Source organism: Aphelocoma coerulescens (genome assembly GCF_041296385.1).
Source record: "Aphelocoma coerulescens isolate FSJ_1873_10779 chromosome Z unlocalized genomic scaffold, UR_Acoe_1.0 ChrZ_unloc_scaf_2, whole genome shotgun sequence".
Lineage (NCBI taxonomy): Eukaryota > Metazoa > Chordata > Aves > Passeriformes > Corvidae > Aphelocoma > Aphelocoma coerulescens.
This window is the reverse complement of record NW_027184087.1, coordinates 1,064,885-1,083,028: the sequence shown is the minus strand read 5'-3', so window position 1 is coordinate 1,083,028 and position 18,144 is coordinate 1,064,885. Positions and strand designations below refer to the sequence as shown.

The window sequence follows — 18,144 nt, the reverse complement described above, 5'->3', positions numbered from 1 at the left end:
ATTGTAATGAAGCAAATCACCTTCATCTTCACTCTGGGCTCATCAGAGTTGAATGGTATACGCTGTGGTATTCAAAAGCATCTATACTATTGGCATATATGACTCTTGTTGACTTTGTATGAGCAAGATTTAAATAGGCAATCTTCTAAAATCAGTGATTTCTCAAAAAATCCCATCTGGGTATACATACATTCTTTTTGTAAAAGCTGCCAAAAAGGACTGTACAGATTTTATAAAGACGATTTATAAGGATAGATATGGGGAGAAATAAGGTAGAATTGGGTTGTGAGCTGTAAAACCTGCCTGCAGAGGCACATGGCAGCACAAAGGAGCACATGGTGGCACACAGAGGCTTGTCTCCTCCTGACCCTGGGGGAAGGAGGCGTCACACGGCAGAGCCCTACGGAGAGGAGCCTGCCAGGAGCTGAGGGACAGGTGAACAGTGAGTGATCATCCCATGGAAGGACACTGAGAAAGTGTGTTGGGATGTGGCAACACTGGATAGGTCACACCCTATAAGGAAATGCTGTGCTTTGGAAAAGTGTATAAAACCAACTCACTCCTTTGAATAAATGATTCAGATTCCCTGCTGGTCTGGGTCTGTGCCTCTATCACTGACAGATAGAATTATTTATCTGATGACTAAGGCAATCTTTCTATTTAAAAAAAACAAAACACAAAAAACCCAGTAAACTTTCATTTGGATTTTTACTTATTAGAAGCATGTAATAAAAGCCAGAGAGTACTTATTGTCTTCCCAGAACATGCTGAAAGCAGTACCAAAGTAAAGCATCTCCTGTGAAATTACCTAAGTTACTTTCAATTAGGTTTTTTAAATTAATTTATTTTATTTTCTCCTAATCTACTTCCTGATCCAGCAAACTAGAAAAACGTGTATGAGGTTTAGCACAGGATTACCTTTGGACATGCGTGTAGTCCCACTGTCTCAGAAATAATAAGTATTAGTTGTTGTGATGAATAAAGATGAATTTAACATATTTCTAAATGATCCAGTGATTCAGAAAGTGGAATTATATGGATGGGAGAGGATATTACTATCTCATGTAAAATACAAAAAACATGAAAGAAAACCACAAACTTTCAATCCATTTTTTGTTACATATTTTGAGCTCCCAAGGCCTTTCCTCAAACCAAATCATGAGTATTTTTATGAGTGAAAATAATTTATGAATTATATGTTCAAATGTTTTTTGGTTTGGTTTGGTTTGGATTGGTTTTTTTTGTGGTGAAGAAATTCAGTCAGAAGTAAAAGCATAGTCAGAAATCAGAAAACATCTTAGACTTACGATAGTGGCAAGTAGCTCCCTTGTAACCAGTATTGGCACAGTTACAGTGGAAACTGTTCCAGGACTGTGAGCACTCACCACCATGTTCACAGTAATTAGGCAAACACCTAAAACAAAAAACAATGTGCATTTTCACTCTTCACTTACATGCTACTTGTACTTAGCAAGAAAAGCAAATCCTGGAAAAGAAGTATAATGTGAAGGAAGTGATCCAGGTCATTGGTGAAGATGTCAATGTAAGTAAAAGAAAATGAAGAATTTCTTCCTTGGTATTCCTTTTGCTTATAAAAAAATATCTTCATTATGTAATAAGCTTGTGAGAACAGAAATAAAGTGTAAGATGCAGAATTGTTATTACTGTTCAACTGGCCGCAATTCAATACAGGCTGATAAACCAATGAAAGGTTTATGTGGTGATAATTCAATGGCAAGTTTTGCAATGACTGGAATTTCTTCAACAAGATTTATCAAAACAAAGCAACATTAGAGCAGATTTCTTTCTGTTCTTGTAAAAATAATAATAAAAAAATCACCTAACAAATAAATCTGACCGCAGCACCTGAGATCTATTTCTTATTCCAAAATTATATTTACTTTCTATCCTAGAAAGAGTTCAGTATGTCAGTTTCAACGCAACTACCTATAAAGCCAGTTTCCATTCTGGTAATACAACTAATATCCTGAAGGGCTTGATTACTTTCTTCGACATATACAATGGCTGACTGAAAAACTAATTTACCTGTATCTTCTTAGTGTTTCAGACTGCAGCACTGTACCAAAGTATGAAATAGTCGTGAGATGAAAAAGAAATTCTCTTTTTTTATAAACACAGCTGAAAATATGTTGAAGTAGACTGGCACACTTCAACCAATTTTTAACTAGCTTTTAACTAATTCTTAACTAGCTTTCCACATTAGAAATTAGTTAACATTCTAACTGGACTGAGTATATATGTGTGATACAGCTCAGAAAGTGTAAAATAACTTTACTGTTGACATTAGCCACAGGAAAAAAAAACCCAAACAAAAACAATAGATCCACTAATATTCACAGGATCTTAAAATACCTTTTAATTCATTCAAGAAATGTTAGGAGGATATTAAATTAGGATCGCAGAAAGTCCAAAATTTCACACATCTGCCCTATGAATAATTCAGGGTCTTCATGCATTCAGTCCTCATGGCACTCAAAGAATTTTATCTTCCTTTCATGTTTATAAACAAAGATAAGTGGTTTTCACAGAAGTTAATTAAAAAAAGAAGTAGCAGGTGAAGTGTAGGTAAAGTAAATAAACTGAGAGATATCACCTATTTACAAGGAAATCTGTGACATTTTTTGGTAATGAAAGAGCTGATCTTGTATCTATTCTCTTACTCACAAAATGTATTCCTAAGACAAGTCTATAAAGGATATATGTCTCAATGAGCTCTGTTTAGGCACCGGGCTTACAATTATTTTGATTTTAAATACTTAGATGGAATTACCTTAATTTTCTAATGTTTCTTAGGTAAATGTATTATTTTACTATAAATACAAATCTCTAGCAAAACTGCCATTCAAGACCTTCAGTGCATCCACTGACAGCTGCTCTGCTGTCACAACATTTTGTGTCTCATGCCTTTTTGATAAAGACATCATTATCCAAAAATTGTGCTCTACATGGTCTTTACTGGTATTGACTCCCTGTCCCTACTAATTAATCTTACTAATAGTGTTCACAAATTGAAAAGCATAAATGAAATTGATGATGATTGAACCAACCTCAATGAAAGTGAAAGCAAGAGTGTAATTTAAATCTTTTAACATTAAATTTTACATCTTTCCTCTGCTTCAGAATGTATAATAGAAAGTAGCCACTATCTACATCAAAGTAAATGTATAACTAAATTATACAGTGACCCTATGCCAAAGAAAGATTTAGAACAGAGCTTTCTGTGAAAAAACAAATCTTCTAAAAAATATTTCTCATATTTGAAACAGTATTTCTAGTTCTTCATCTGTAAAAATTAATTTTTGGATTCATCACCATGTCTGCTAAAACCAGAAAAGCAAGAGCTGATTAAACATTTACCACATATTTCTTGATAATATGCTTTTAAGTGTAGGGCATCTGAAAATGATATAATATTTTAAACCGAGGCAGCAGGCTATTAATAATTATAAACTAATATTGACAGGAGAATACTGATCCAGAATATGAATATAATTTTGATAAAGAAGGGGAAAATAAGAACTTTGTATGTGAAGTTTCAGCTTGACTTTGTTTGTACACTGTTTCTTTATCATGGTTCTAAATTATAGTTAAAACATACTTAAAAAAGAGCAAATAACTGCTGCATTTTTAATGCCTATTATTTCTTCATTCTTCAGTTTATTTTTAAAAAAGAGAGAAAAAAAATTCAGAACGGAATCATTTTTATTTTTGGCTTTTTTTAAAAGACATAAACCCATTTTATGTATATATATATATATATTTTTTTTTTTTTGTACAGAACACTGCTGCCAGGACAAAAATGCAAGAGCTCCTGATAGGAAACTGTATGTTTCTGTGTAGGGCTCAATGTAATTAGGACAGAATCATCTGGTACTCTTTCCTCAGAGACTAAATATGCTAACATTGTAAGGTATTTAAATGACACTGTGTCCTTTAAAGTGATTTTGTGAATGGTTCATACATAATTAGGGATTATTAAACCGATATATATTTATAAAGGAGCTGAGAGAAAATATATTAAGGAGAAATGTATGAAGGGAATTGTTTGCATACCTAAGAGAAACATGAGCAATAGAACAATATAAAGGTATCATGTAATGAAATGGCTAAATGAAGGATCATGGGAAGACTGGTGACTGGAAACAGTCATAACAATTTAAGACTAGGATAAGGAATTAGAAAGTTTATGGAACTGAGAAAACTGAAAATAGGAAAATGGTATGGCATTTATTTGTATAAAGAGAATAAAAAGTTAATAATTTATATTCAGAAAAATTAATTATTAACAAACCATCTCTCCAAAAAGACTGTAAATCTCATAAAGAATACTCTTCGTATGTTAAATGTGCATATATGAGGTAAAGAATGGATTAAATGGAATTATTTTCAGTTTATTTACTATTGCATATAAATCCAGGTTTCTACTCGAAGAATAAATTTTATTTGTCTTCATGCAGTTTAAATGTGTAAAACTACTACATTTAGGTGTCCATCACTTCTGTTCCAAAAGCCATCAACAACTCCAGAATCTGGGTCATGTTTCACTATTTGGAACCGGAGATGTAAAGACTCCCCTAAAGACTCCAAGACAAAGAAGGGATTTGTTTGTGCTCATCTGTAGGGAGATATTTACCATCAGGAACACGGTGGCAAAAATGCTTATTAGCTTAGGGCATTCAAAGACATTTATAAATCATGGTAAGAATAAAACAGTTTTTCTCAAAAAATATGGTACACAGGATGATACAAGCTATCTATCAAAAATTGTTTAAAACATATAAGCAGTTTTAATTTTGCCAAAGAAGAATGTGCTTTATCACCTGGATTTATGGTGAGATGTAGAATTAGTTTATAAAGAGAGACATGAAGCTTCAAAACTATGAGCTGCAAATATCAAATTAAATGAGATTCTGTGAGGAAATGGGAAAGAAATAGTCCCAGAAGCAAGACTAGCACAAGACCAGACAGGATTTTTAAAAGTAGTCTATTTTGAAATAAAATACAATGAGGGTAATGAAATTTATAAAAATGGGTGGGTGGATTAAACTTCTATGTTGATAAATTAGGAAGACATGCTAAGCCTGCTGGGAGCTGAAAACTAAATCTGGAAGAGCCAATACAAGAAAGGTACAATGGCCAAGATAGAAGAGACATAAATTAACACTAGCAAATATTAGAGAAAACAAAACCAACCAACCAAAAATCTCCCATGAAGATGTTCTTTTCCTTTTGTACCACTGATCTTGAGAAAAATACATAATTTTGATGAAGTATGAAAGTAATATATGCTCAAGTCCAGAAAGTATGAAAAAGTAATAAAAACACTTTGAAAAACAGTGTGGCTTGGAGGTTTAAGTGTCTTACACAGGTTCTCATTGAAAAAAAACCCCAACCAAAACCAGAAACTAATGATATTGACATAAAATGAAGGTGGTAACTACTTTCCTTCATAGGCTGTAAAAATTCAGCTAGATAAAACTATGATAAGGGCATATATATATAACTTTGCCCTTTGCTGCAATGCTTAAAAGCAACAACAAAAAAGTAATTAAAAAGGAAGGGTGCAGTTCTAAATAAATTGAGCTGCACCAAGTAAGAGTTAAGTGTTACGACACTTGTGTATACTCTAAATAATGCTGGATTTCTATATACTGGGATTTACATAGTGGCTTTATACATCATATATTGTTTATTTATACACAAACCATCTTTTTAAAACCTACATGTAAAACTTAAATCTTATGGTCATTCAAAACTGAAAACAGCTGGAATCACTACATATAAAAATGTACCATCTTCCTTTAAAAATTTTGGTAAGATATGTCTGTGTTCATGAAGCAGGAGATGGCTTCTAAACTGCAACTCTGAGATGAGGATTTTAGGAGGTCCACAGTTGTAGGGGTCCCTTCCCTCCCGCCATGTAGCCCTGGGAGAGGGACCCTGAGGGGACAGAGACGGTGTTTCCTGAGCCCCTGGTCAGGCTCGTTCCCTATTGGTTGGTTTGTGTTTCCCTGCATGGGCAAGGACCCTTGGGTCCCGTGATTGTAAGAGTTCCTTGGCAGAACCCAGCCATGCGCCTGGAGAAATAAACATCTCTCTGAAACATCTACCAAGAATTGGTCCATATATTTCTTTCCCACGGGACTCCTGGTTTGATACACGCGTGTTGCAGTATCCCCGCTGCAACAAAATGGTGGTGAATTGCGAGCAGAACGATCCCCAATCCCTAAGCAACTGATGTGTGAGTAAACCTAGAAACTTTGGATTCCTCTTCTAGTTTTTGTTTTGCTATTCCATATCTAAACTATGGAGGAATCGTGGAAAAACTCTTGGCTCTCAGAGCTGCATATGGACATTTATCTTAAATTTGAAAAGATTCTTGAACAACAATTTGTAAATTTTAGCTTAATTCAAGCTCAAAAGGAACTGAAACATTTCCTGGCATGGTTGTCTAAGAACTTTTTCTGTTTCTTGGGATTTAATTCTTACCAAAGACTTCTGGAAGACCATTTGGACATAGTTAAATTTTGAGTCAAAATATATGCCGATGGAAGAATATTTTCGTGAATATTATTTAATTACCGAGACTGTTGAGCAATGTCAGCTGTGTCCTGGCGAAGGGAAGCCTGGCTCAGGGATTGTGCGACCCAGGCCACATGCACTGAGCCCTCTGAGAGCAGCACTGAGGCAGTTCCCACGCGGGTGGAGCCACGCGAGCTGCAGTGTCAGCAGTGGAGCCAGGCGCAGCAGGAGCAGCGCGACCCAGCGGTGCCCACCCGGCCCCATGCAGCGCGTGGTGGAGCGAGCCCCGCAAATGCCTGGCCGAGAGGAGCAGCGCTCGGGCGGCGGCTGGCAGCGGTGGCGGTGGAGCGGAGCTGTGCCCAGCCGAAACACACGCTGGAGCAGGGCAAGGGGGAGTCATCGCTTGGGGGCCCGGCTGAGACGTGGCTGCAGCACCTGGCAGCGGCAGCGAAGCTGCAACCACAGGAGGTGACACAGAGAACTGAGCAGCGCAGCCCGGCCCGGCCTGGGTGGCCCTAAACGCGAACCTGGGAAGAGTGCACAGGCACGAGCAGCTCCGGCAGCCCCGGCAGCACAAGCAGCCCTGGCAATTCCAATGCAGCGAGACAGAAAACAGCAGCCACTCGGGAAAAGGAAAATACCACAGTAGCTAAGGTTTTAGGAATAGTAAAGTGGTATAATGTTAAACAAAATTATGGTTTTATAACAAGATGCAACAACCAGCAAGACATATTTGCACATAGAACTGCTATTAAAGAGAATAACCCTGAAAAATACATCCCCAAGCTTGGGAGATGGAGAGGTGGTAGAATTCAAAATTATACAAGGTAGAAAAAGGTTACAAGCATCGCAGGTCACTGGGCCTGATGGTGTTTCTGTAAAAGGCAGTATATATGCTAAAAATCGTAGTCATGTTAGACAACATCTCCATTGTAGGCCCTCCCCTAGAGTCTCCCTTTCCTAATCCCACCATTCCCTTTTACCCTATGTCCTATTACCCCCAGTGCATTCCCAATCCGTTTTTTCATCCATGGTTTCCCTCACAAAACCATGCCTTTGCCAATTGTTTCCCCAAAAATCCCTTTCCAATGCCGAATGGGGGATGAAAAGGGGGAGGAAAGAAATTAAACCCTCTCCTGCATCAGTTTCCCCACAAAGCATGCTCAGAGAGTCATGTCTCCCTTCTGTCAGCCTTAAGATGTTCCAGAGAATCTGTTTGGACATTCAAAGACTCAGGAGGGTGGCTTGTTTTGTTTTGAAACTGTCCTTGTTGTTTGCAATGTTAAGTTTTGCATCTCTTTTGTTAAAAATAAACGGGTGAAATGTCGGGGTCTCCTCCCCCTGCCATGTAGCCCTGGGAGAGGGGCCCTGAGGGGACAGAGACAGGGTTTCCTGAGCCCCTGGGCAGCCTCGTTCCTGACTGGTTGTTCTGTGTTTCCCTGCGCGGGCAAGGACCCTTGGTCCGGTGACCGTGAGAGTTGCTCGGCAGATCCTGGCTGGAGGATAAACATCTCTCTGAAACATCTATCAAGAATCTGTCCATATATATTTCTTTCCCCGGGACTACTTGTTTGATTCATTGTGTTACAGTATCCCCGCTGTAACACACAGTTACTGTGAACATTGAAAAATTCATGGTAAATCAGACAGAAATTGGTATCAGTTATATTGTGAGCCAGCTGGGTGATATTTACCACTCATAATCTTGCTTAGGTATCCTTTAATGTGTTTGACTTAAGAATATGCAGATTATTAGATTAGATTATTTTGACCTTATTCTCTTCCTGGTTTTGTCCTTTTACAAGCAAGAAAGCAAGCAGTGTAATGGAAGTAAGTTCAGTTGGAGAGTTGAAAAAACAGCAGTGATGCAGTGGATTAGAAGCTGGAAGGAAGTGTAATGAGGTCCATCAAAGATGAGAGGAAGGAGACAGTTATGAGTGAAAAGCAAGAAAATAAGTCAAAGGCAGTAGTATGAAAGAAAGGCAATAAGAAACATCAGTGTATGTGGCATCCCAGATATAAGTCCCTAGTAAATCATACAGTAAAGTTTTGACTGAGGCCAAACTCTGTTTTGGCATATATCTATCACACTTAGTGTCTACTGCAAAGTCAGTATTAGTTCAGTAAGGGATAAATTAGCACAATTATATATATATCTGTATATATATAGGAACTGCATATGTTTTTAATGAATGATAGGTGTAGAAATACTAGAGAGAATACACATTACAAACACAATTGAAAGGATCACATTGTAGGCAGAACTTTTATCCTCCTCTTGGACGTTTCTCTCCTTAAACTTTTATGAAAAATTAGGAAAAGAGCTAGTATTTTTTCCATCTGTCATCTACAACGAGTAGTGACTGTCTCCAAAATAAGGACTGGGATAGCTGTACACTGCGTTATCTCTAGGAATGGATAGCAGGTCACAGAAATAGGTTTGTGTTACAACCTGAAATCGGCTATGGTTTTGAAGCAGATCTCTGCCTACAGTGTTTTTCCAAAAAGATATAATTTTTGAAAGTCTTATGATTCAAAAGCCAGACTTTTTTTGAAATCAAAGGCACTTTATGAGGACTAGAAATATACAAAGTGAGGGAGAAGCGTTTAAAACCACAGCATACCCCTCTGCCTGCTGTGTCCTCTCAGTACAGCCTTTCAGTGGATCCAAGTAAACCACTTCTGGATTAAAGACAGAATAGCTGTCTGTGACTGCATTCTTCAGAGTCTGCAGAATAAAACTTCTTCTTCCATTGCCTGTCTGTGTGTTTGCTCCCTCTCTTCTCAGCAGCCTGTGTTATTCTGCAACACCCCCTCTGCTTTCACTACACTGAAGTTCAGCAACGTCTTTCCATCAAGCATTTCTATTTCTGGGAAGGTATACAGTCTTTCCTCTTTGGGGAGGCAGACACTTCAGCTAGGCATTCTTGTAGATAGATGCTAATTGCAAGATATGAGATTAGTTCTGACCATGGTCTGAAAGAAGACTGCTTACTCACTTGATGGATACTATCGTATTGTGTTTCTGGATAGGTAGAATATAGGAAACAGCAGTAACTTGTAAAAAACATAGTATTTTTAAGGGCGGATGGGACTACAGGTCACAGTAGGGGATTTGTGTCTGCCACTTTACTTGAAAAGAAAGTAAGATATTTAAAATTTTTCAGAAACATAAAATAATTTTAGGCAAAGTTAATTTTGTTTGCAGTAAAAGGAAGTCTACTTGCTATGTGCTACATACACTGCATTTATTCTAGACTTCTAAATTCTTACAAAAGGAACAGCATGTCATTTTGTAAGTGTTCTGTTCTTTGTCATCAAGTCACTATCAGAAACAAAAAACAGACATAAATAACTAAACGAGTAAACATTATTTTCTTACCTGTCTGTAATGCCACATAAATCTATCTGAAGATCACTGAAATTGCCAAAACCATTTTGCTGAACAGAGATCATATCCACCGCTTTGTTACCAATGGAAATAAGTCGCATGCATCCTTGGAAACCACCAAATGAGGCATTACATTCAGAAATGTTTCCACTGCTAGGACAACCTGAAAGACAAATAAAAACTGGAGCTGAAAAGAAATATTTTATTGAAAAAATGTTATATTACAAAAGTAGATTGAATTTCGATAACCTCCACATGTTTTAAATTTTATGATTGGAGAACTTCAGCCAGAAGCTCTTCTGATAAGCCATGACTGTATGACTACAAAGAAATACTTCTCTGCAGTCTTACTGTTTTTAAAGCATATGCAAAAACATCACTAAAAGTTTTGGTAAAGGATAACCTAAGCAAAAGTTCCAAAGCAATGAACGCAGTCAAAATATGAGCAGGTTGACTGGGAGACCTCAGTCCCAGAATGTTTGGTTACAATACAAGGTCACATGATTTGAACAAGTTTTAAGAACAATTGAAGTCAAATAAGAAAAAAAAGTTACTAAGTACAGTGATTTTACTCTATCAGCTGTCAAGAAGATTTTGTAAAGTCTGAAACTTCTTGTTGCAGACCATCAATGACTCAACTAGGAGAGATGCTCCATTGAACCTGCTACTCATGGACAAGGAAGAAATGGTTGAAAATGTAAAGCTCAAGGACAGTCTTGGTTACAGCAAACATGAAGATGAAGTTGTGGAGTTTACAAGCCACAGAGAAGAGAGCAAGAAATAAAAGCCCAGAATTACAACCCTGAATTTCAGAAGAGCCAAAATTTTTCTGTTCAGGATCTGTTTTGAGGAGACTGTTAGAAATTGCCTTGGAGAGCAAAACAGCTGGATAGCTTTCAACAAGAAAGCTCTTCAGAGCGTAAGAGAAGTCCATAGCAATATCAGAATAGTTAAGCAAGTGTGGCATAAGGCCTGCAAACATAAACATGGAGCTCCTGAGTGAGTGCAAACACAAAAACAAAATATAGAAAACGTGGTAGCAGGGACATGCAACGTAGAGGGGATTACAAAGACATTACCTGCATGTCTAGGAATGTGCTTAGGAAACCAAGAGAAGCTAAAACTTGCCAAGGAAGCTGAAGTGCAACAAATAGGTTTCTGTCGGTACAACAGTAGGAAAAGGAAGGCTTTTGGGGTAGGAAACTTAGTGACAAGGGTCTAGAAAAGAATTGTTTCCTTCAAGGTCTTTTTCTTCACTAGTAAAACTGATCCTTAGACTTCCCATATCTTAGCAGAGCATGAAAAAAGAATGTAGTATCCACAGTAAAGAACAATGAGCCCAAGGTGCACCTGAGGGTGCTGCAGTAGCTGGTCAATGCCATTTTAACAATTGCCATTGTCATTGTGAAATCATTAACATTTTAATCCTCAAAGGATCAAGATTTTTAATCTGAGATAGAACAAGTCCATGTAACAATCCAAACTGGAGGATAACTGTCCAGAGAGAGGCCTGAGATCCTAGTGACCATCAAGTGGAGCATGAGCTGGGAAAGTGCTCTTGCAGCACAGAAGGCCAGTGCCTTTCTGGGATGTATTATTAAGAGCACAGTCAGCAGATCTTGACAAGTGGTCCTTCCTGCTACAGGGCACTTGTAAGGCCATATCTGGAGTGCGTTAGTTCTGGGCTCCCCAGTACAGGACATCAGCGTCCTAGAGTGAGGCCAGAGGAGGCCTCCAAGATGGTTAGGAAGCTGAATGCAGTTATGAGGAGAGGCTGAGAGATATGGGCCTACTCAGACTTATGAAGAGAAGATAAAGCTATCTGATAAGATAGCACAGAGAAGATGGAGCAAGACTGCTTCCAGCAGTGCCTGGTGATAGGCCAAGAGGCAAAGGACAAAAATAAAAACCTGCAAATTTGGATCATAAGTCGTAAGACACAAGCAACAAGTGTTTTTACTGTGACAGTGGTCCATAGGGGAACAGTTTGCCCCAAGAAGTTGTAGTATTTCCATCTTTGCAGCTGTTCAAGCCTTGAGTGGTCACATCCCCGTACATCTTGATGTAATCAGACTTGTTTAGAACAGAGGCTTAGACTACATAGTATCTGAATGTTCACACTCTGTAAGAATCTAATATTGTGGTTTATCTATTGTCTTACTCATCCTGAAATGCCTTGTTCACTGATTACCAATTAATTAAACATTTGTAGTAAATAAATAAATAGTTTTAATCCTGATATGATTTAAACCACATCCATTGAGCAGTTTTTCCCAGTGGCAACTCAGCACTGCACTACAATGCTTAAATGGTTTTTATTTTGGCTTTCTTCCAAGGAGTATTATTGCTTCTGGAATGATGCACAAGGGTCATCCTGTGATCTTAGACAAACAATACTGCATTCTGGTTCACAGCATTTGAAGACCTTCTTGTTTCAGGATGCTAGGAAGAAGCAGTGAGTTTTAAGACACTTCTCTGTTCCACAGAGCTAATGGGTACTTCTGAAGTCCTATAAAGACAGTGGACAGGCTTATGATACAGGAAAAGCAAAATGACAGTGGAAATTACTAAATATATTCAAAAGAGTGTGCAACAACATAAATAGTATATATACGTTTTTGAGAAATAGAGATTAGAAAATTAATTAAAACTGAAATTTAACAAGTTAATAAACTTTCAGTGTGTATAACTGTTTAGGAACTAAACTGTTCAAAATTGTTATCATGTTTCTACAGGCAAATATTTATTACCTGCTTGGCATGTTCCTTTAAGAACAACGTGTGGACTTGCAAAAGTTCAAACAGGAGCGCAGTAAATTTTCAGCAACACACACAGTTAGACAATCAATTACAGGTCTAACCACATGCTTTACAGCATTCTACAATTGAACAGTAGCACAAGTTCTGTCATTTCTGGTGAAAAATATGATGCTCATTTGAGAATAAGATATTTATTTATTTATTTGAACTCTACTGGAAGTAAATAAATAATAGATAAACAAACAAAAAAATAAATAAAGGCCAGAGAAAGTAGGAAAAGTTTACAATTTTTAGAATTAGCCATTTTACAAAATTTTGTCTCAGATATTTTCCTTGGTGTCTCTCTTTAAAAAATTGTCTTCTGTTAGAGAAAAGACAATACCATTAACATTAATTAAATTGTGTTTCCTTATAATTGTAGACTGGATATTAAAGATAAGAAGAAATCGTTTAATCATTAAATTTACATTATGTGCTTATTGCAATATTAAATAATCTCATTTTCCCTTAGAGTTGCAGTGAGTTATTATTACAAGAACTGAGAGAGGTTATAGATCCTTGATGATGGCATGACTAGAAATTGTGCTGACATAGCACTAAAATATTTTCACGTTTATTACACATTTTTCTAGTTAAGCATACACATTTCCTACATAATTTGTATTCATTAAAACAAGTAAACCAATCACCAAGTCCCCAGGACATCTCCCCTGAAAGGCTGATAGTCATATTTTAACAACCAGCACAAACACAGTAAATATTCATATAAACTTGGAAAGAAAGCAAAAATGCATTGTTTGCATTTTGACAGTGGTATATAACATAAAAATTTAATAAAGAATTTTCTAAACTCAGAAACCCACTTCTGGCATTCCTTAACTTTGCAGGACATGCATGAGCTGCAGATGTCAGCTATAAGGCTGAGATCAGAGAATCTGAGGGATGGATATGCAGTTGGTACTTTCAGTGTGCCTGGAACTATTTTGTCCCCTCCACGTTGCAAAAGACAAATAGAAATGTCCTTGTACACTTTAATCGAATATGCTGCTTCTTTTAACTGCCCACATCCCTTCTGAACTGTTCATCTATGTCATCAAACCTGCAATGATGAAAATCACCTGATCAGAAGTCTGGGAATCTGAAGCAACATAGAAAGGATTATTCAAGATCCTTACATCTTTGTCTGATTTTGCTGATTATTAGCCAAGTCAAGGGGTATTTTTAGTAGAAAAGAGTAGATAAGAGGTGTGAAAATTCATGTAACCACTCATGTAGCAGTTACTGAAGAGTATGCTTGTGAGCATAAAATTTATTTAAAACCTATTGTTTCAAGGGAACTGATCTGTGGATAATGACTTGGCCCATACTCATTTAGTGCTTTTTACACAACCTTATCAGTTTTCTCAGAAATTTGAGAATTATTAATAAATAGTTCAACCATTAATGTTTAAAAGAGAGGAAGCATTAGGCTAATAATGCACTCAGACGATTTTTATCATTGCTATTATGCAGTCCCTTCCCAACGGAATTATATGAATAACAGATCAACCTGTTCTACTCTGTCAGTAAAAATACATGTTATTAATGACATAATCTCTTGATGACAGATGACTGTTGATATTCTTAGAGAAATGAAGATACATAAATGTAGGTTTTAGGTACAAATTATATTTGTCAAACATTGAAAAGTTGTATCACTGTGGTAAAAGAGAAAACCTGTGTATCATACAAAGAGGGTATTTACACTGGTAAGCATACACGTAAGGTGAAAACTTGAAGTCATTCCAGCGGAAGATTCTCCAAAGTATTAATTTAGCAAAAGAGTAAGTCTGCACCAATATAAACCTTTGCATGTCTGTTTGATTTCCAGCCAGACTATATTCAATTATTAGAGCACGACACAAGTTATGATAGCTAAAATGTGACCAAAGGTTTAGGGTGGTGATTTATTCTACCCAACATGGTAAAATTCAAAGGAAACTGAAACTAAAAGCATCATAACAGTGCCTGAACCAAGCCATGCAAAGAAGACTTGAAGCAAGCCAAACAATTCATTTGATTAGATATGTCAGGAAAAATTGGTGTGTAACTGTTTTATATTGCCAACATAAACAAACAACATATTTCACCTCCAAAGTAGAAAACATCTGAATAAATCTGCAGAGGTATGGAGACATGAGCAGACGAGGTCCCATCATTGTCTACTCTTACACTGATACGATTCCTTTTGACAGAGAGAGATACAGAATGCCACTGGCCATTATTTAATCCAGCACCTGAAAGAAAAATAAACCACCAAAATTTAGTATAAACTTTCCCTAATTGTTATACAATCTAAATGTTTTAGAGTAGAAAGGAGAAGGGACTAACAGAACAATCATAGCCCACACAAAATCTCCAAGTGATAGTGAAATGAAAAAGAACTTAATAAGTACAAGCATCTTTTGTGAAGACAGAACCTTGCTTCACATCTGATAAATAAAAAGGTACTTCAGTGAATAAGTATTAGTGTTGTAGTACTATTGTTGTAGCCTAATTATCTGTAATACATCATTTAACATGACTGCGAAGAGTATCCTCCCAATCTGTGGAGGTTATCATTAAGACATCATTGTGATAGTTGATACAGTATTTTACACATAATACATATTTTTACTACACTGTACCAAAGGATTTCTTCATATTTTAAAATAAAAAGTAGTCATTACAGTACAACATGGCAAAACAGCAAAATACTGTGGATGCTAAAAGCTTCAGTAATCATCATGTCAATGTCACAAAAATTTTTTTCTTTTAGCTGATTCTTTTATTGGACGTGTATGGGAAAATATTCTGAGAGTTTAGCCACCACCACAAATTTACATTACCTCTGGCTGTGTAGGTGTAAGGTGCCACAAAACAATCAACCTATAGCCCTGATTCTGGAAAGCACTTATGTATACATAAAAAATTTCTGCACAGGGTAGCATGTAACCACTTTATTATCCTTAAAAAGTGCTTAAAGTCAATCATGTTCTTGAGTGTTCTTCAGAACAGAGATACTTATTCAGTGAATACAACCTTTAAATTAGCCAAAGCCTTTTCTTGACTGCAGAGTGCCTATGATTTGTGATCTGTGATTTCCCTCTTGAAATGTCATGTATTTATGTACTTCTCTCTAGAACACGTTGTATATGCTACAGTAACAGTCCATGAGTTAAGAGACTCATTCAAACAGACAGAAAAGAAATAAAAAGAGAAAGATGAGAAGGTTCAAATAGCTAAATTACAGCATAACTAGGATTCATAGATTGTTGACTACCATAATCTAAATACAAGATTGTCATACAAGGAAGAGATAAACCCTAGAAAGACATTGCAAACTCAGATGAATTATAACTTAGATAACATCTCCAATATGTTTAAGATAATATTAGTCCTATATACCTTTTCTTTCATTTTTTCCTTACTCCGATCAGTATATTTATTAGGGAACATACAACAAGAAATCTTAAACATTTTGCTTTATCCCCAGCCTCTCACAGGTACTTCAAGTGATTGATGTTTTCCTCAGTCACATCTCTTCTATACATTATCTTTTCCTTTAGAAATCAAAGAGTCATAGAATCATAAAGCATTTTGTGCTGCAAGTGACCTCTAAAACCAGTCAGTCCAATGTCCCTTTTTGCAGGGACTTTTTTCCTGGATCAGGTTGCCAAAACTCCCATACAACATAACCTTGAACCTTTCCAGGAGTGGAACACGTAAATATAACCTGTTTCACTTTAAAATTATTACCTCTTTTTCTGACACTACAGATCCTTGGAGGAAAAAAGAATACAAATCTCCATTACAGGCCTTCTCTTAAGTATTGACAGGCTACAGTAAGGTCTCCCTAAGCTTTTTCTTTTTATTCTCCAGGCTGAAGAACATCGATTCTCTCAGCCTGTCTTAATGGAGATGTGCTCCAGCCCTCTGATTATTTTCATGGCCCTCCTCTAGTCTCCCTCTAGAAGGACCATGTTTTTCTTGTGTTGGGGACCCCAGAGCTTCATAGAGTTCTTGAGGTGGGATCTCATCTACCAGCACCACCAAGTTCTTTTTGGCAGGCCTGCTCTCTAACCCCTCCTACCCCAGCCTGTGCTGATACTGGGAGGCACTCAAACCCAGGTGCAGAAACTTGCATTTGGCTTTGTTGAGCTTCATGAGTTCACATGGGTCCATTCTTCAGGTATATCAAGTGTTGCATCCCTTCCCTAAAGCAAAGCAACTGCACCACTTAGGTTCATGTCATCAGCAAGCTTGCTGAGGATGCACTTGATCTCACTACCTATGTCATTACTGAAAATATTAAATCTAGCAATTAACTCTGTCACTTTATTTGAATTGTTACAAGGATAAGTGATTTTAATTTTTAGTTGTGCATCCTGCTTCAGTAGCTCCTTGTTCTGGTGGGTAAACCATATTCAAAACCTTGCAATATTTGACTGTGAAGGTAGGTAAGAGACTGTCCTAACATAAAGAATAGTATTTCAGACTATCAAAAGTTTTGGTTACTGGAAAATTAATAATATGAATTTTGCACTTTTTGGTTTGTTGAATGTAGTTTATCTTACTGACCTACTATATGATTTTGCAATGGATATTCTATCTCCCCTTCTTAGAGGTTGGCATGATTAGAGATATGCAACAATATTCATGTAGCTCAAGGCTTCCTAGAAGTCCCTTTTATTAAGTCTGGGAACTGGGGAATGCCATTGTGGGAGCACAAGACATTCTGAAGAAAACAGTTTATTTTAGCCCTTGAATTGAGAACCTTGACTAAATTCACATTTGCTTGTGTGGAACCGCTGAGTGGTACAACATCTCAGTGGAAGAGGCCAGTGGACTACTAACACTTACACTTCATCTAAAAATTATATTGTCTGCTGCTCTAGTGCAAGTTAGAAAAAATGCTTAACTACAAACAAGTAGGAAAAAACAAAGCAATTAATTTTTTTAGTACATAATAAGGTAGCTATTAAACAAGATGTCCATTTATTCTCATTAGTTCCATCATTTTAAATCTAAGTATTAAAATAGGGCCTATGGGATGTCTTGCAGAAAAATGACACCCGACCTCAGAAACACATATATAAAAATACCGTGTATATAAATTATTAAGAGATCAGTGAGAAACAAAAAAAAGTTTGGAGGAAGTAATTTATAGATTACTCTGAAGTATAACAATCAAATCCTATGATTATTAACACCACTTAATTAAAATCTGCATGGAAATTAAAAGCTGTGTAGAAATAGAGGGTCATAGAAGAAACTGAGTAATAAGATCTAACATTTACACATACTGCAATTTAATTTGGTCTCATCATTCCAAACAAATTAACTTTGTGTTGATTTCTCTTTTTTTAAAATCTGTTACTTCTTTGTGATTATTTGATGTATGACTTGGAAAAGAGGCTACAAATGAAAGCT

General features: G+C 36.7%; 1 protein-coding gene across 2 annotated transcripts in view; it reads right to left on the bottom strand.

Moving 5' to 3' along the window:
* CNTNAP4 (contactin associated protein family member 4) overlaps nucleotides 1–18,144 on the bottom strand; it is a 209,797-nt gene that overhangs the window by 48,155 nt on the left and 143,498 nt on the right. For both annotated transcript variants that reach the window (XM_069002648.1, XM_069002649.1), the window contains exons 9-11: nucleotides 14,823–14,969; nucleotides 9,926–10,097; nucleotides 1,308–1,414 (exon numbers count right to left, since the gene is read on the bottom strand). In XM_069002648.1, the coding sequence (XP_068858749.1) occupies nucleotides 1,308–1,414; nucleotides 9,926–10,097; nucleotides 14,823–14,969 (426 nt within the window). The remainder of the gene's footprint in view (nucleotides 1–1,307; nucleotides 1,415–9,925; nucleotides 10,098–14,822; nucleotides 14,970–18,144) is intronic.